At 69.8% G+C, this 18361-nt stretch overlaps 2 protein-coding genes across 2 annotated transcripts; one reads left to right on the top strand and one right to left on the bottom strand.

The window, feature by feature from the left end:
• Nucleotides 1–8517: 8517 nt before the first annotated feature.
• DPEP1 (dipeptidase 1) lies at nt 8518–13058 on the top strand (the record flags this gene model as incomplete). Its single annotated transcript, XM_084257085.1, has 10 exons — nt 8518–8621; nt 10493–10625; nt 10779–10911; nt 10986–11136; nt 11216–11285; nt 11403–11579; nt 11723–11807; nt 12031–12106; nt 12198–12333; nt 12427–13058. The coding sequence occupies 10 exons, from the start codon at nt 8518–8520 to the stop codon at nt 12601–12603; spliced, it is 1242 nt and encodes a 413-aa protein (XP_084113211.1). The 3' UTR covers nt 12604–13058.
• A 767-nt stretch (nt 13059–13825) lies between these two features.
• Nucleotides 13826–18136, bottom strand: CHMP1A (charged multivesicular body protein 1A; the record flags this gene model as incomplete). The annotated part of the gene is made up of 7 exons (XM_084257874.1): nt 13826–14806; nt 15015–15202; nt 15384–15512; nt 15658–15804; nt 16345–16422; nt 17297–17316; nt 18130–18136. 7 exons carry the CDS (start codon nt 18134–18136, stop codon nt 14785–14787), a joined length of 591 nt encoding a protein of 196 aa, XP_084114000.1. The 3' UTR covers nt 13826–14784.
• Between the last annotated feature and the right edge of the window lie 225 nt (nt 18137–18361).

The raw sequence follows: 18361 nt of genomic DNA, 5'->3' as shown, positions 1-18361 counted from the left end.
TGGATGACTCACTACAGACCGTGAAAGGACAAGCCGTCCTCGCAGCTCATCTCACGAGCTCCAGAGGTCGGGCACGGCCTGAAGGCCTCCATGGCAGGGAGGAGAGGGTCAGACTGAGGGAAAAGCGGGGAAGGGCCAGAGAAGGGCCCCAGAAGGGCCCCGTGCAGCTGTTGCCGGCCCCGGCCCGAGGCCTGTGCTCCCAGGCAGGCGGGACCTCGCCCCGTTCTTGGGCTGCTGGCAGCCAGGACACCCCACCAGGGGCCTCTGAAGCAGCCACCCCAGGGCCACGCCCTCGGTGCCAGCGCAGGGCACGGGAAGAGGCACGTCCCACTCCCCGAGAGAGGGTCAGCCGCAGCCCCAGGCCAGGGCGGGAGGACAGCTTGGCCGTTGTCAGGGCCTGGGGCTGTGAAGAACCCAGCGCAGGAGACATTTTCTGAAGATGCCAGAGCGAGACAGCCCCGGCGGCCCTTGGAGTGGCCGCAAAACATCACCTTCCTGGGCCTCCCCTGGGGGCGCAGCGGTTGAGCGCTGCTGCGGCACCTTCACTCCCGGGGGAGGGTCCCCCAGGGCGCCAGCCCTCTCCTGCGGGGACAGCTGATGAGCGCCCTCAGGGCACAGCCCCAGATCACGCACTCCCTGCCCTGTGGCCCTCGCCTTAGTCAGGAACGCTCTGCGACCTGCTGCGGGCTCAGGCTCCGAGCGAGCCCTCCTGGGGCCACCAGGGTAAATAAAGAGCTTCCCTCCGCTTCTGAGTGCTGCCGGCTTCCGGGCCGATCCGCTGTGACAAGTTCTCACAGACGAAAATAGAATTTGGAGCCTTCGTTGGGTTTGTTTGTTTTTTTTTAAAGATTTTTATTTTTATTTATTTACACAAGCACTGGGTACGTCAGAAGCGCGGGAGGGTGAGAGAATTCACCAGAGCCAGAGCGGGGAGCAGAGCAGGCAGAAGGACCGAAGGACACTGCTGAGGGGAGCAGCGGGCGGCAGGAGAGGTCTGCGCCGCCATGCGGGACCCTCCTCCGGTGGCCGGGGAGCACCCGGGGATCGAACCGGCGCCGCGGAGGCTGCGGGCAGCTTCCCAACCCAGCGCTCCACCGCTGCGCCCCCGGGGAGGCCCCCTTCGTTGGGTTTTTCAGGCCCTTAATGCGGAGACAGGGACGGTGCAGATGCCCCCAGAGAGCCTGAGAGGCAGGAGGGCCCGGCCAGGGGGCCCCCACGTTGTTGCGCCCCCGCGGCCCCCGCTGTCTGCTGTGTGTCAGAAAGGGGGAAACTGACATCTCAAGGTTAAGGCTGTTGTTGTTCGGAAGGCAAGGAGCAGCCCGAAGAACTCATTTTCCTGACACTGGGCCACACCCGGCTTCCAGATGCTCCAGCGAGGGGCCCTCCCCCCGGGCAGGGGCACTGGGTTGTGGCACCATATAGGATTCCTGGAAACACAGTCACGCCTCTTCATACCCACCACCAAAATGCACACCCCCCAGCACAGCCGGCAGCGCCCCACCCTCTCGCCTGGCTCTGCATCCACTTTCTAGGGTTTGTTCCAGTTTGGTTTCGTCACTTCCTCCGTTTCCCTACATTCCACACCGAGTGGGGTCGTCCGGCGTTTCTTTCTCCTCCTGACTTGCTGCCTGGCGTCCACCCCCCAAGCCCACCCAAGCCATCAGCAGCGCCTCGTCCCTTTTGACAGGTGAGTAATATTCCAGCGTGCGTGGACCCCACGCCTTCGCCCTGGTCTGGACACCAGCTGCTCCCCGGGGGCACAGTCAGCGCGGCCAGAGGGCTCCACTTGCCTCCCCGCAGGGCTCGGCGCTCCTGGAGAGGCCCGGGGGCCACACCGCGCGGCCCTCTGGCGGGCGCAGGAGCTGTTCGCGTCACTCTGGTCGGAGACGTGATCAAAACCTGAGTAGTGCCCCTGCCCCTGCTCTGGAGCACCCAGAAACGCCCAGGGCTGGGGGCGGAGCTGGGACCCGCTGCGGGGAGTGGCCTGGAGCTCCTCAGACTGTTAAAAAGCCAGGCTGGTGCTGGGCAGACTCGTGGGTGGGAACACCCCATCACAGCGCTGCCCTCCGCGCCCCGAGTCCCAGCAGTGTGGGCTCCCCCACACCGGCGACTCTCGGGCCTGCAGGCGGCACCAGGCCCCCAGACTCCATCTGAGGCCGCTGCAGCCCGGCACGCACTCCTGACCAACCCTCTCAGGGCACAGACGGGCCGGGACAGCCCAGAAGCTGGTTTTCTTGCTAACCCCGAGGCCACCGCGCCGACAGGGATGGGGGGGTGCGTGCTGACAGCAGAAGAGGGACATGAGGTCCCCAACCAAGGGGCTCTGTCCCCTCGGAGCTTGGGGTCCTGCAGGGTGGCGGTAGGAGTGCTCTGGCCCAACCGTCTCAGAAGATCCTCCTTTGGGGATTTCAGGGGGCTTCACTGCTGACCTCACGGGTTATCTCATGAGGCATTGAGCCCCAACTCTCCCCTCCCCGTCCTGGGCTTCAGGGCGACTTCCGTAGGCCCCTGGCGCAGGGAGGCCTGGATCTGGGAGCCGCCCCAGGATGGTGGCCGAGGACCCATAGATGGGGGCGCACTCTGCTCCTCTCGGGGACAGTGTACACGTGTCTCGTCAACCACAGCGCGTGATTAGTCATCTATGGCGAATCCAGTCAGGGGACAGATTTCAAGGACAACCAGGCAAAATGGGCCTGTGTGTCCCCCGGGGTGGGGGGCCTGGCAGAGAGGGGAGGCGGAAGGGGCTCCTATGGTGGGGACCGTGGGCTCCTGTAGGGGTGCAGGGGAGTCTCCAGGCTCCTCTGCGTTCTCCAAGGCTGGCAGATCGGCAGGAAGCAGCGCACAGCTTGGTGGAGAACAGGCCCTGCCTCCTGCATGTGGGCAGCCGGCGCGGGGCCCTGGCTCCCTGGAGGTGGTGTCTGCGGGCTGGGGTCTCTGGCGTCGGGCTGGGGCCCTGGACGGTCCTGCAGGGACGGCCCCTCGGCTGCCTGGCCAGGCGCGGGGGCTGAGCTCCCTCTCCCGGGCAGATGCTTGGAATTGGCCCACCCAGTGGCATGTGGTGAGCTGGTGCTGCCCCGAGAGGTGATGTGGAGCGCCCCCCCACCCCCACCCCTCCTGCACCCCCATCTGGGGGAAGGTGCTGGGAGCACATTGGGGTGGCCCTGCCTCAGGGCGGAGGGCCCCATGAGGGTGCTGAGCCCATGCGGGGCTCCACCTCCTGACCCCATCACCCCCAGACACCATTGCCCCGGGGGTCAGGGCCTCAGCCGGGCTGTAGGAAAACACTCCTCCGTGGGGGCCCCTCACGCAGCCCAGCAGCGGGTCCCAGGTCCCCCAGTCCTCGGAAGGTGGGCCCAGTGTGGGGTGCAGGTGGGGTGAGGTCTGCGTGGGGGGCCTGACGCCCTCAGGCTGTGTGTGCCTGGAGAGGAGACTGGCGGCAGGCGTCCCCCCTCGTGGCGGAGCTGACCGCGCTCACAGGAGGCCCCCGCGGCCCCTCTGGCGCCCCACTGAGACCTGGTCCCCGGGCACTCCGCGCCAGTGAGCCCTGGCGTGCGCCATTCAGCCGTCATGCCCCGAGGCGCTCGGCCACAGCCACCCTAGAGGGCCCTCAGCACGCGAGGGAGCGCCCGGGCAGCGCCCCAGCCTGCGGTCCCCCAGGGGCCAGGGGCTGCTGGACGGACGCCAGGCCGCAGACTCACAAGCCGGCGGACCACCCGCAGAGCCTCCCCCACAGCAGGCTGCGGCGCGGGGGTGCGGGGGGCTGGCCACCCCGCTCCGCCTGGGCCGCCTGCGCCCCGGTGCCATCGCCGCGGTGTTGTGGGCTCGCGGGGGACCCGAGCGCGGGGGGCACAGGCCAGGCGGGTGGGGGGGGCCCTCACGTCTCGCAGCCGGCCGAGCCGCCAGGAGCGCCGCCTCCGGGAAAGTGGAAAGTGTCGCCGGGAGGGAGCCGCGGGCAGGATGCGGAGGGGCGCCCCCGCCCCACCCCGCCCCTCCTTGAGGACGCCCGGAAACGGGGCATTATCACCTTCCTGGGGAAGGCCCGGCGGGAGGCAGGTGGCGGGTGGGGCCAGCGCGTCCTGAGGGCCGAGGGAGCTGCCAGGTAGAGCCGCCGCCGACCAGCCTGCGCCTCGCTGGGTAAGCGGGGAGCCCCAGGGCCGCGGTGGGGTGCTGTCCCCAGGGGAGGGGCCCCCTGGACGTGCTGCCGCCCGGCGTGGGCTGCCTCAGCGACGGCCGCTCTGGCTCGGGCCGGATCGCGCCTTGTCCTTCCAGACGGGCCCTGCCCCAGCCCAGGGTCGGGGCTCTACCCCGGTCCGCGCGGGCAGCGGTGGTTGTGGGCGCCCGAGGGCCACCTCCAGCGCCCAGGGCCGGGCTGCTGGGGTCTGTGTCCCTGAGCACGCGGCGCCACGGCCTGCACGGGCAGAGCCGGGTACCCCTGCCCGGCGCGTCTGTGTGCCGCAAGCACCCGCCCTCAACCGCGCCCTCACCTCACTCTTGCGGGGACCGGAGTGGGGTGTCCGGGCCGGGGGGTGCCCGGCCCCCCACGTGCCAGTGCCCTCCTGGCTGGACTCCAGGCCTCAGCCTCCTGCCTGTGAAAGGGCAGATTTACTGTCTAGTCCTATCAAAGCCCAGGGCCGAGGGCGGAGGGACATCTGTCCAGTGTGACGTGGGCACTTCTGCTGTGGCGCTGCCTGGCTGGTGGGGCGCAAGGGTGGGGGACAGGGTGGGGGGAGGTCTGGGGGGGCTCCGCTCCCACTGCCCCGGGAGATTCAGACTGGGCAGTAAGAGTGGCCGGAGGACACCTCTGAGCCGCCGGCACCACGTCCTGGCTCAGCCCGGGCTGCTGCTCACTGGGCGCCCTGAGTCCGTTCGCAGAGCCAGGAAGGGGTGGGGGGCAGCCCTCAAACCGCAGGCGCTCTCTGGCCGCTGGGGGCAGCAGCAGGGCGCAGCCTGCAGTGGGGGAGGCTCTGCGGGTGGTCCGCCGGGCTGTGAGTCTGCGGCCTGGCGTCCAGGAGGGGCTGGCCGGCTCCCCGTCCAGCAGCCCCTGGCCCATCTCAAAGGACAGCGAGGCCCACAGGGCGTGTCCACCCATGTCCTTCCCGGGAGTGTCTGTTGCCGGGCGCCATGCTCCACACCTGCTGGTAAAAGTGGTTTCGAGGGTCATGACCGCGGGTTCCCTGTCCCGCCCTGGACAGGGCTGTAAAGGGCACCACCCCGGGCGGCAGCCCCGATCTGGAGCGGGATCACTGACCGAGCAGGTGGCGATGTCCCCAGAGATAAAGGCAGCCCCGCCCTGCGTCCTTGCCCGGGGCCGCCTGCTTCTGGCTGGGCTCAAAGTCGCCCAGGAGCCCACTAGGGGGTGGCCGGTGGCTTGGAGAACACGTGGACATGCTGACCTGCTCCTGCAGCTGGGAGAACCCCGCCAAGCCCATGGGGGCCTCTGGGGAGCAAAACACAAAGCACGGAGAGCCCCAGCTACGGAGGGCTGTGTGCTGGTGGGGAGACCTGTGCCTCCCCGGCAAGTGCAAAGGCTCTGGGGCCCGAGACACCCAGAGGGTTGGATGGGGCCAGCATGCTGGATGGGGCTGGGCAGGAGAGGGGGCAGGGTCCTGGGGCTCTGAGCTGAGCAGCTGCCCTTGTGGAAGGTGGTAGGGGCTGGTGGCAGCAGGAGGAGGAGGGGCTGCCTGGAGGAGCGCTAAACGACTAGTGTTGGGGTCTCCTGGGAAACAGAACCCCCGACTGACCACGTGCGAGGCTGGCGGCAGAGCTCCACGGGCAGACACAGTGGCCGCTCCCTGGGGTCAGCTCCAGCGCTGGAGGCGCGGCCGCAGGGGAGGCCTCTGCAGGGGACTGGCCCCCCCACCCCCACTCCGGGGCACCTGTGTGGCGAGGGGGAGGGTGACAGGTGGGTGGAGGAGCAGGCTGGGGACGATTTTGCATCTTGGGGTTTGGATGTGTTATAGGGCAGGGAGAGGGGCAGCCCAAACCCCGCAAAGCTGCCTATTCTACATGGGTTCTGCCATCCGCCGCATCAGCACAAAACATAGGAGACTTTAAGGGGAAGGATCTTTAATACAACTAGGAAACAACACAGGAAAGGCAAAGAGTCTAGTTTCTAAGTGAAGCACCCAAAGTGACCCGTCCCCTCGTGGGTAAAAGTCCATCCAGATGGGATTGGCCCAGAGCAAGGCCCCAAAGCCTGCCCCAAGTCTAAAGCATCTTCCAGTGGGGACCCACAGAAAAGGGTCACAAACAACCGGACAAGCCCGGAAGGAAAAGAGCAAAATCAACATCAAGATAAAAGCTGCCATGGTCACCTCCCCACGGGTCTCACCCACATCTGTGTCACCCCGTCCACGACCAAAAGACAAGCGCAGGTTCTTCACGTGTCTCTAGGCTCCACGCGCCTCCTCCAGGTCTCCTGGCTCCATCCTGCTTCCTTCCTCAGTCTCTTCTGCAGCTTCTCCTCTCCCTGCTCAGCTCCACCCTCCCTTGGGTGGGGCAGGGAACCTCCCGCTTTCCTGGGGACCCCCCGTTACAGATGGAGTTCAAATGCTCCCCAGCCCAGTGGGCAGCAGGCTACGGGGGACCCTAGGAAGGCCCTGGGTGTGGGATGGACCCGCCGATGGTCAGCGTGGACTCAGCAGGACTGGGCAGGAGAGGTAGGGCCGGCTGGCTGGAGACGTGACCATCTCACCAGGCACCCAGCCCGGCCTTTCTCCATGGAGGCCTTCCGAGGGGTGGCTGTGTGAGTGGTGCTCCCACACCGCCTGCACCCCCGGTCTCCCCAGGAATCATGACCTGAGTTGGCGGCAGGTCAGGCCCGGGCAGGGTGTGGGGGCGGCCCGGGGGCGGCGGCGTCCTGCGGGGTGGCTCCAGGTCTGTGTTTAGCTCTGTGCTCCTGTTAGGTGGACGCTGGCCTAGCAGGCGCTGCTGTGCTCCCTTCTGCAAGCTCAAAGCGGCACCGCTGTTTTCAGGGCAAAGGATTACGCGAGCCCTGAGAGCAGAGCCGGACGCAAGGATCTGGGCCGTGACTGCAGGGCCTGGGGGGCGGGGAGGCCTGGGACAGGAGTCCCCAGCGCGTCCCCGTGTCCTCCTCGGGCCTCGGCTGCGGTGGAGGGTGGCTTGGCGGGTGTGGCCGGCAGGGCTGTCGTCCGCGGGAGGCTGGGGGCGGGCAGCCGCTCCCATTGCACAGCGAACAGCAAAGCCGCCCGGTGGCCATCGTCCCCTCTCCGTGTGTGGACGGAGGGCCCCGGCCTGGCACATACTCCCGGCAGGCTGGGGTTCAGGCCCCGGGGGCCTGCCGGTCTCTGCCTCGGGGATCCCGGGACCCTGGAGGGCAGCAGCCACGCTGGGCCCTTGGGGAGGGCAGCGCAGGGGCCCGCAGCCATCACAGCAGCCAGAAGAGCTCCGCTTGCCTGACACACCTGCTCGGTGCCAGAGACGCCCCCGAGCAGTGCGCGCCTGGGCCCCCAGCCCTGCTCCCGAGGGGGAGCCTCAACGAGGTGCCGGGAGACAGAGGGCTCTTTGGACACGGAGCCGGGAGCCAGATCAGACTGGACGGGACGCGCGGGGCCGGCGGGTGCAGGGGCGGGCGTGGCCTGGGGTGGCCGCTGTGTGCCCAGGCCCGGGGTCGCCGGGTCAGCCCTTGTGCCTGGCCCCACTGCTGGTCCGCTGGCAGGGAGCCTCCCACGCGGGGCTGGGCCAGGCCCTGGAAACCATATGGCTAAGGCCTGGGCGCTGGGCAGGTCCCTGGGCAGGGGTGAGGGCCCAGGGAAGGAGAAGCAGGAGGCCCAGGGACCCCCACGCGCACCCCGGGGTAGGGAGACCGCCGTCCTCTGGGTGTGGAGGGGAGAGAAGGCGGGAGGCCCTGGCCTGCCTGGACACACAGCCACTGACCAAAGGGGCCGGGAAGGAGGTGGCATCGCCCCGGGGTGGTGGGCGTGAGGGCTTTTCCCCCAGACCCAGCAGGCCTTTGGAGTCCAGGCTGGGCTGGGGTCCTCCAGAGGCCCCCGGGTCTCCCCACCTCGCCCACACCCCTACTCTCTGCCACCAGCCTCTGGGCTGCCCTCGGGCACCTCTGGTCTCAGCAACGCCTGCCAGGCTGGGAAGGGCCCCCGGGGCAGAGGCTTGGGCTCCTGCCAGCCCCAGCCCTGGCCCACCTGCCTGGCCTGAGGCTGCAGCCGAGGGCGGCTTAAGGGCTGGGTGTCACCCCAGGGGGCTCGCCCTCTGCCACTGTGGCTGGCAAGAGACCGGAGACCGATGCATTGGGAGGACGCGGCCTGAGGGCGTGGGTGGGCAGCTGTGAGGCTGGGGCGGCCTCTAGGGGCCCCTTGCCCTCTCCCTGCCATGTCCCCGCCCTGGGGGTGAGGTCTCTGAGGCGTTGCCGGGGGGGCTGGTTACTGATTGAACAGGGAGTGGCCAGGAGCCCGCTGGGGTCACCCGTTCTCAGGCCTCTCCCTGCGCAGAGCGCCCGTCCCCACCGAGCCCAGCTGAGTGCAGACGCCTCGCGGACCCGCCATGTGGAGCGGCTGGTGGCTCTGGCCCCTGGTGGCTGTCTGCGCCGCGGACCAGTTTCTGGAGCAGGCCCGGAGCATCATGCGGCACACGCCGGCCGTGGATGGGTAAGCCGGGCGCGACGCAGGCAGGGCAGGCGAGAGCGGGACTCGGTTTCTCCAGTGGAACCTCGGCCCCTCCCCGGAGCCGGCCAGGCTTCCGCAGGCGAGATCCTCGGGGAGTGGAGCGGGGAGAGGGCTGGGAGGCCCCGTCTCACCCTGCTGTGGGGGCCGGGAGGGCTGGGTCCTGCCGCGGGCAGCAGCGGATGGCCTGAGGGACATGTCCTTCCATGGGACCCCAGGTCCCACCAGGCTGCCTCTGGGCTCCCTCCGGCCTCCCTGGGGAGTGACCCCGTCAGGTGCGCCCTGGACACTCCAGCTGTGAGCCTAGGTGTCCTGTCACCCTCCTGCTCCCTCAGTTTCCTGTGCACCAAGGGTGCTAGACCCCGCCCTGTGGGTCATGCAGTGCTACTTCCCCCACCGGCCCAGCCTGGCCCAGCCTGGCCCTGCCGCAGAGGGCCAGGCTCTCCCGAGTCCCCGAGCATGCTCTTCTGGCCCCCCGGAGCGGGGAGTCCAGCCTGTGTCCTCCCAGCGCCCGAGGCCAGCAGAGGCCACAGGGTTCTGCAGGGCCTCGGGGACTGCGGCCAGACAGAGGGCCCTAGATGGTGTGTCTCCCACCCCAGCATCCCCCCAGAGTCCTCCCGGGCCCCACAGGGCTGACCGCGCACCTGCCGAGTGCAGGAGTGGACGGGTCTGCTGCATGGGCTCCTGCCGGGAGGCCCTGCTGTCTGGCAGGGACGTCTGCACCCAGGGGTAGGGTGGTCTGGGCCGCAGGACACAAAAAACACCTTGTGGGAGCCAGGGGCTGTCCCTCCATCCTGGGGGGTTCAGCTGGGGGTTTCCAGGGACTCCCCCATGTGATGGGTGAGGGGGCTCGCAGGGATGGGCCTGGGAGCTGGGATTACCTAGTGGGCAAAAAATCAACTGTCAGGCCTGTCCGGCAGCACGGAAGACACTGGGGAGCGCTAGCTCCAGGGGCACAGTGCCCCAACTCAGGGTGCCTGGTCCCTGTGGCCCGCGGTGTAAAGTGGCTGCGCCGGCTCCGAGCATGACACCCCACCTGCAGAGGAGGGGCAGGTGTCCAGGATGAGGGCGGGCTGGGAAGCGGCCAGGGCAGGGCCAGCTGTCATGCCCAGTCATGGGGGGAGGCCGATTGCTGCAGCCCTGGACCCTGAGCACGGCTGTCTCCCTGCACTTGCCAGCTCCGCCCTTCGCGGCAGGTCCTGGTTGTGCGGATCAGCCCCTGGGACGACTCTGCCTCGCCCCGACCTGTCCGGGGGTTTGCTCTGGGGAAGGGGAGAGCGGGCCGGGCTGGGGCCTCCCTCCAGGCTGGAGAGCAGGAGGGCGGGGCCGGTTCCCTGCACTGTGGGCGTATCCTCAGGAGGGAGTAAAGTCCCCACCAGGGCCCTTGCCAGCCTGCCCTGGCTTGTACCTGTCTCCTGGGAGTTGTCTCCAGCCTGCAGGCTGCAAGCCCAGGACAGGGCGCCTCTGGAGGGGGCCATGGCCCTAGGGACGTCCAGGCGATGCTCCCCACCCCGCGGCCAGCGGGGCTTGTCCAGCTCCTCCCACCTGTGCCCACACAGCACATACCTGACAGATCACCACAGCACACACACCAGCCGCCTGCGCACGCTCATCCCCAGAGACCGGCCCTGGGAGGTTGTCCATTCAGGCTGCCAGCTCCCTTACCTGGCTTACCTGTCCGGGGTGGACAAAGCAAGGGCTCACCTGTGCTCTGAGCTCTGAGCAGCCTGTTTCCTCCCTGCCTGCCCCTGACCCTCTCTGGCCACTCCTTGACCGACGTCTGGCTGCCTGCTGACCCCCTCTGGTTGCCCACTGACCCCCTCTGGCTGCCCCACTGACACCCTCTGGCCGCCCAGGCACAACGACCTTCCGTGGCAGCTGCTGAAGAGGTTCAACAACCAGTTGCAGGTCCCAGGCGCCAACCTCAACAGCCTGCTGGACACCCACACCAATATCCCCAAGCTGAGGGCCGGCTTGGTGGGTGGCCAGGTACAGCTAGGCCCGGCCAGGCGTGCCCCCCCCCTTGGGGCCTCCCCGGTCCTGCTGGGGTGCTGTGCCCCTGGGTGGGGGTCAGAGAAGGGAGGAGGGGCAGGGCCTGGGGTCCCATGTGCCAGCTGCTCTCCCCTCCCCCGTGGCCCCCAGTTCTGGTCTGCATATACCCCCTGCGACACCCAGAACAAGGACAGCGTGAAGAGGACGCTGGAGCAGATCGATGTCATCCACCGCATGTGCCAGATGTACCCTGACACCTTCGCCTGTGCCACCAGCAGCATAGGTGGGCCTCCCCGCCCTGCCCGCCCCCCACTCGCCCTTCGGCCCTGGTCGCTCACCACGCGGCTCTCTTCCCAGGCCTCCGGCATGCCATGCTAAGCGGCAAGGTGGCCAGCCTGGTGGGCGTGGAGGGTGGCCACTCCATCGACAGCAGCCTGGGCGTCCTGCGGACCCTCTACCACCTGGGCATGCGGTACCTGACGCTCACCCACAGCTGCAACACCCCCTGGTGAGTGGCGGCGACCGGGCACCCACCTCCTGCCGGCCTGGACGGGCAGGTGGGGTATCGGTGCCCTCTGCCTTTCCAGGGCCGACAACTGGCTGGTGGACACCGGAGAGGACCAGGCTCGGAGCCAGGGCCTGTCGCCCTTCGGGAAGGTGAGCGGGCAGCGGGGCCTCCCGCGGCTGGAGTTCTGGGGTGGGGTGTGGCCGGCCGCGGTCCTGAGAGCAGCGCCCACACCGCCGTCCCGGGCTCGGGGTGCCCGTCTCCCGCAGCGGGTGCTGAAGGAGCTGAACCGGCTGGGGGTCATGGTGGACCTGGCCCACGTGTCCCGGGCCACCATGCTGGCCGTGCTGCAGCTGTCCAGCGCGCCCGTCATCTTCAGCCACTCCTCGGCCTTCGCGCTCTGCCCGCACAGGCGCAACGTGCCCGACGACGTGCTGCAGCTGGTGGTGGGTCCCGGCCGGCCCCGCCCGCCCGCCCCCCCGCCCCCCCCCCCGCGGCCCCATCGCCCCGGGGGGCGCGGACCCCGCCTGGCCTCCCCGCACGCCCCGCCCCGCCCGCCCCGCCCGCCCTGACCCCTGTCCCCGCACAGAAGCAGAAGCGCGGGCTGGTGATGGTCAATTTCTACAACGACTACGTCTCCTGCGGGAAGGAGGCCAACCTGTCCCGCGTGGCAGGTGGGCGGGGCGGGGCTGGAGGCGGGGCCTGCGCCAGGGGCGGGGCTGGAGGCGGGCCAGGGGCGGGGCCTGCGCCAGGGGCGGGGCGGGGCGGGGCTGGAGGCGGGCCGGGGCGGGGCCTGAGCCAGGGGCGGGGCTGGAGGCGGGCCGGGGCCGGGGCGGGGCCGGCACCAGGGGCGGGGCCGGGGCGGGGCGTCCGAGACCCACGGGCCGCTCCCCGCAGACCACCTGGACCACATTAAGAAGGTGGCGGGCGCCGGAGCCGTGGGCTTCGGGGGGGACTTCGACGGCGTTTCAAGGTAAGGGTCTGGGCGGGGGCTCCGAGCCCGGGCGTCCTGGGCGTGGGGCTGGGCCCGGCCCTGGACGCAGAGCCGCCTCTGCCCGGCGCAGGCTCCCCGCGGGGCTGGAGGACGTGTCCAAGTACCCGGCCCTGGTCGCCGAGCTGCTCCGGAGACAGTGGACCGAGGAGGAGGTCAAGGGCGCCCTGGCCGGCAACCTGCTCAGGGTCTTCGAGGAGGTGGAGAAGGTGAGGGGCGGCGCGACCACCCTCCCCTCCCCCTCGGGCCCTCCCCCCCGCGGCAGCGCCTGAGGTGGCCCTGGCGTCCCTGCCCGTGTCCAGGCGAGCAACCACACGCAGGCGCCGGAGGAGGAGCCCATTGCCCTGGACCAGCTGGAGGCCTCGTGCAGGACCCTCTACGGCTACTCGGGGGCCTCGGGGGCGCCCCCCCTCCGCGGCTGGCCCGGGGCCCTGCTGGCCGCCGGCGCCCCCCTCCTGCTCAGCCTGCGCCTTCTCTGACAGCCAGGGAGGCCCGGCCCCCCAGAGCAGAGTGGCGCGCAATAATGGGGACCCTGCTGCGACCTGACACTGGCGCCCAAGCCTGCAGGCTCCCGAGCCGCCAAGCAGCCCGAGTCTGGCCACAGGCCGGGGCAGCGCTGGGCCTGGACGCTGCTCCCCGTCCATCCCCACATTCTCACACAAGCCCGAGCGCTCTCACAGGCCCCTGCACTCGTCCGCACCCCCCACGCCCCCCACCCATCCACGCCGGCCCCCAGCCGCCAAGCCTGTCGCACAGCCGCCCCCAGCCAGCGGCCTGGGGAGAAGCGTGGGCCCTGCCCCAAACTCCCACTGGGTCTGAGGGCTCGAGGCCCTCGGGCACAGCGGGCCTGTGGGGCGGGGGCTCGGCCTGCGCCCTCTCCCAGGACAGGTCAGAGGGCTGCCTGGGGCCTGCGGCCCACCTAAGCTCAAGCCGTGTTGATCCCACTGCCTTCCACAGGCGGCTGCCGGCCCCGTAGGCTGGGCCTCAGGGCGCCGTTTTCTGGTGACCCCCATTAAAGCCGCCCTTGTTCACCCAAGAGCCCTGGCTCCGGAACTCACTCATCCGCACCCGGCCTGGGAGGCAGCGGCAGGCCCGGGGGCAGGCGTGCCCTGGGAGCTGGCAGCGGTCAGTCCCCCGCCGTGGCACCAGGGGGGCACGCACTCGGGAGCCCTGCACACAGACCTCCACTCGGGGAGGGTCGCAGGCAGGGCGGAACACCCACAAAGCGCCCTGTTCCAGGGGGACCCTGGTGGGCGTGGCAACCAGTCCTTCCCGGAAGTGGCTGGGGGAGGGGCACACTGAACCGGCCATGGCTGCACGGGTGGGGTTCCCGGCCTGGCCGAGGGCGGGCACGCGGCAGCACAGGGGCCCACTCCCAGGGACAGGGTCTGGGGGCAGCAGGTCCAGGCCGGGCTCTGGCTGGGGCCTGCTGGGACAGTGCGGGGTGATGCTGCACACCTGGGGGCCCGAGGGCCTTGCTGCCTTGGGGTGCTCGGCACCCCCATGACCTCGCATCTCCACAGCGGCTTGTGGGGACTGAGCGAGAGGCTGTGCCAGGCTGCACCCAGCAAGTGGCGGTGCTGGGTCTGGCTCAGGTGGCTGCTGGCAGGGACTGAGCTGCCCACGCAGGAGTGCAGGAGTGCAGGACATGTGACTTCGCATGTAGCTGCTTTATGAGTTTTAATCATTCAGGGTGGACACTAGAGAGACGTGCACTGGGCACTGGCTCCGTGGGGTGGAGGCCCATTTCTTGGGTGCCCCAGCGGGGGCTGCAGAACTGCCCACGGGCCACGCCTCAGCAGAGCAGGGCAGAGCCCTGGGCATCAGCCTGTTCACACTCAACAGTACTTCAGGGCAGACGGGTAGGCGAGGCCGCACCACTGGCAGAAGACCCAGCCGCACCCAGGCTGTGGGCTCAAGTGTGAGGCCCCAGGCCTCCGGCCACCTGGCAGCTGTGCTGGGAAGGGCTCGGCCTGGTACCACCGCTGGCCGCCAGCTTTGCCCATCTTGGCAATAACAAAACAAACAGAAATCTCTGAAGCTTCAAGAAAAGAAGTGGGTGCCGGGAACTAGGGAGAAGCGCCTGCCCCTCTGGGGGACCGGCTTGGGGACCGGCCGGGCGAGGCAAATGGGTGTCCCCTCTGGCTGGAGGCAGGAGAGGCAGGTCCAGAGTGGGTGGCAGCTGCAGCGCCCGACCAACATGATGGCCTGGCAGGCGGGCGGGTCCCACCGGCCGGGACTCAGTGCTTCCCCACCCTGGGGCAGCTGCAGGCGGGAGGCATAGTGGGGTGGCCGCAGAGACATCTGGCGCCACACTGCTGTGCGTGTCCACCCTCCAGGCACGGCCTGAACACAGGTGGCTTCGAGCCTGGAGCCGCACCCCTCAGCATTCTGCGGCCCAGGGACCATGGGCACCCCAGCTCCTCAGCAGGTGGAGGGGAGGGCGCCTGCCCACTCCCCAGCTGGCCAGCCCCCATCAGAAATCACCCACCAAAGTCAGAAGTTTGTGCAAAGTCACCGGCCCTTCCTCGAGCCCAGCAGGGCACCTGGCTGCGGGGCGGCGCTACGCTCAGGAAAGGGCCGGCGGCGGGCATCAGGCATGGGCAGGTGTCAACTTCCTCCTGGCTTCTTTCTGTGCCTGGGCCACAGGCGGAGCCCAGCTAGTTCCTCAGTGCGGCCAGCCTGCAAGGCAACAGTGCAGCTGTGGGTGGGCAGGGCCAGACCAAGCCCACCCCGCGCTACCCGCAAGCCAGTGCCCTCACACCCAGTAGCCAGCGGTTGGGGTACCAGGCCCACGTGGGCTGTGGGACTGGTGGGGTAGGGCCGTGGGGGGTGCCAGGCCACATGGGCTGGGAGACGGGCAGGGCCACGGGCGGGGCTGGGAGCCCACCTCCGGGAGAGCTGGTCCTCCTGGCTGCGTACAGAACTCTCGCCCACAGCAGAGGCGCCCTCAGGCAGCTGGCTGAGCTGGTCCAGCACCTCCAGGCCATTCTCCTCGGCGATCTGCACAATGAGGCTGTCCACCTGCTCCTGAGGTGTGGTCAGCGTGGTGGCCGAGCTCATGGAGTCCTCCATCACCTGGGGGTCAGGCCCAGTTCTGCTCATTTGGTGCCCAAGTCCCCGCTGGCTCCCTGGCCTGCCCACCCCATTGCTGGCTCACACCCGCCTGCCTGCCCGGCCTCCGGCCACCTTGAATGTTCACAGGTGTGGGGGCCCCACGAGGGACACTGGAGCCGGGACCAGGCCACCGGTCACGTACCGACGTGTGCACGTCCAGGTTCTGCACCTGCTGCTCAAACCGGTCCATCACCGCGGAGACCTTCTGCAGATCCATGGCGCTGAGCGCCCTGTCCAGTGCCTTGGTCACCTGGGCCATGTTCTTGGTCACCTATTGCAGGCGCAAAGGGTTCAGGACAGAGCAGAGCAAAGCCCCTACCAGCTGACCCACAGTCCTCGATGTGAGGAAGGCCGGGGCAGGCCAAGGCCAGCGCGGCCCTCCCTCGGCCCCTGCCAGCACTGCGACGAACACTCACCCCCTTCATGGTGACAGCTGTCTGCACTTTGGAGGCCACCGCGTCCACGCGGGAGGCCATGCGCAGCCAGTTCACGCCTTCATTCTTCTTGCGGATGGCATTCTCGGCATACACGCGGGCACACTCCACATTCTTCTGCTGGAGGGCCTGCGGCAGGGGACACCAGCTAGAGATCATACACTCCCTGCCCGCCCGGGCATCGCCTGCCAGTGGGCAGTCCCCACCCGGCGCGAGCTGCCCCTCCAGAAGTGCCTGAGCCTCCTGATTTGGGGACCCCGGTCCCGACCTGCTCAGAAGCCTGCACCACAGTGGACTCGCCGACGCCTGCGGAGCGCACTCAGGATGGAGGAGCAGGACGCACCTCCGAGTGCCACCCAAGGGAGATGCTCACCCACCGGACAGCGGTCAGTGCTACGGGGGCTGTCCCCCATCCTCCAAGAGCAGCTGGGGCCACTCAGCTGGCCCTCCTAGAGCCCAGCAACCTCCCGCCCCATCTGTCCCAGGCCTCTGAGGCAGAGACGAGGGGGCCCACGAGATGGGGCTGGCTGCAGACAGCCGGTGCCACCCCATGGGGAAGGCGGGTGCAGAACATGGCCGCCCCACCCTCTCCCGTAGCCTATCAGGATGGGGACCTTGTGACCTTGACCCCACCCTGAGGAAAAAGCCGCACCCAGGAGAGCAGCTCACCTTCTTCACTTTGGCCTGCTCCGCCTTGGAGTCCTTCTCCGCCTTCTTGGCCAGCTTCTCCAGCTGCTTGGCCGTGAACTGGGCAGAGACAGCACCAGGTCGGACGCGCGCAGAGCCCTAGCCCCGTCTGGGGACAAGGCAGCCCCCGCCCTGAGGCTCCGGGAAGGGAGATGGTGCAGGGTCTTCGAGCACAGCTGTCCTCCCCCAGGACAGAACCCAAACCCACCTCGGCGCAAAGCTAAGGCTGCGGCGCCCAAGGCCCTAAGCGCACACGTGGGTTTCCAAGGTGCAGAAACCCGGACAGCATCTGTGCAGGCTGAGTACCCACGCAGGTGACAGCTCCTCCAGGCGCCACCCCAGGACGTGGTGCTCTGAGGGGCGACACCAGCAGAGATGTCTGGGCCCGGTGGCAGCCCTGCTGGCTGCTGCCCCTCCGGGAGGGCCCCGTCCCCACCCAACACAGGACGCCAGCAGGGAGTACGCGGGACCTGCAGCCCCACCGCCTGGGGGCCCCACTGGGGACTCTCTTGTGATCCATAAGGGGGAAGGTCTGGAGCCTGATCTGGAGCCTGGCCCTGCTGCCCACACACTGGACATCTCCCAAGGTGTGCTAGGGCCCCCTGGCCCTCTGCTGGCTGAAAGCTACCCCAGAACAAGCAGCTGCCCAAGAGCGTTCAGGGGAGAGGACACGGGCCTGGCCTCGGGGGAAGCCCAGCGGCCTGAGCGCTCTCCACAGCGGGGTTGGCAAGGGCTTGAGGCTGCTCTTCGGCGCCCGTGACCATGCAGGTGGCTGATGCGCGCTCCCACAGACAGCGCCTCGCTCTTCCTGGACGAGCCCACCCGCTGCCTGGTGCCCTTCTGCCACCAGCCTGACAGCAGCGGGCAGCAGCCATGAGTGGGACGTGCTCACCATCAGGGTGGGCGGAGGGGGTGGGTGGCACCCCACACATACCTTCAGCTGGAACAGGGTGTCTGCAAGAGAAGAAGGGTTCGGTGTTGAGGGGGGCGTGACAAGGCCTAGCAGACCCTCCTAGGCCGGGGCAGCGCAGAGCACGGGCGTGGTGCCGGCCCAGGCTGGCCAGCGGGAGCTGGACACGCAGCCTGGGCTCGGCCGCAGGGCCCCTGCACTCCCGACGCCCCAGGCAGCAGCAGGACGAGACTGAGCTCCGGGGCGAAGCCGTGGGCAGTGAACTCGGGAGGGTGTCTGGGGCTGGTGGTCCCTGGGGCGGCCCCGGGCCCTTCCCCACAGTGACAGGCCGGGGTGTCCGCACTCCGCGGAGGAGGCCGTCCCGCGGGAGGGGCTGTCCTGGCGTCCCAGGGCCGGCTGGAGGCCACTGTCCAGAGCCGCGCGCTCAGCGCCGGCCCCAGCGGACACCCGGGACGTGCCCGCGGCAGCGCCCGACCCGCCGGCGGGGCTGTCCGAAGGCGCTGGCCCGGGGCGCGGGCGGGCGGGGGCGGGGGTTCGCCAGCAGCCGGTGCCCGGGGGTGCCCGGGGTGCCGGGCCCGAGCGCGCCGACCTGGCAGGTGCCCGCGCCCCCGCCCGCGCCCCCGCCCCCGCCGAGGAGCAGGCGCCCGCCCCGGAGCGGCTGGACGGGAGCGGCGCCCCCCCCCCGGGCCCGAGCTGGCCGCGGCGCCCTTCCGGGGCGGGGGGCACCTCCCGCGGGCCGGCGGCTGCCGGGGGCCTCGGGGCGCCCCTCGCAGGCGCGGGCGGGGCCGGGGCCCGGGCGGGGGCCCGGGGGGCGGGGCGGGCGGGCGGGCGGACAGCGGGGCGCGCGGGCCTCTCACCGTCCATGGCGCGGGCGGCGGCGGCGGGACGGAGGGCGGGGCCGGGCGGCGGCTGCGCAGAGCGGCACTTCCGGGCCCCGCGCCCCCGGCGGCCGCTCTCGCGAGAGCCGCGTCGCCATGGAGACGCTTGTGCGGCGGCGGCGGCGCGCATGGGGCTGTCCAAGAGCAAGGCCAGCCCCGGCCGGGGCGGGCGAGGTAGGCGGCGGCGGGCGGCCCGGCCGGGCGAGGGCGG

This window comes from Talpa europaea (assembly GCF_964194135.1).
Source record: "Talpa europaea genome assembly, chromosome: 16".
In the NCBI taxonomy this organism is placed as follows: Eukaryota; Metazoa; Chordata; class Mammalia; order Eulipotyphla; family Talpidae; genus Talpa; species Talpa europaea.
This window is presented reverse-complemented; position numbering and strand designations above follow the sequence as displayed.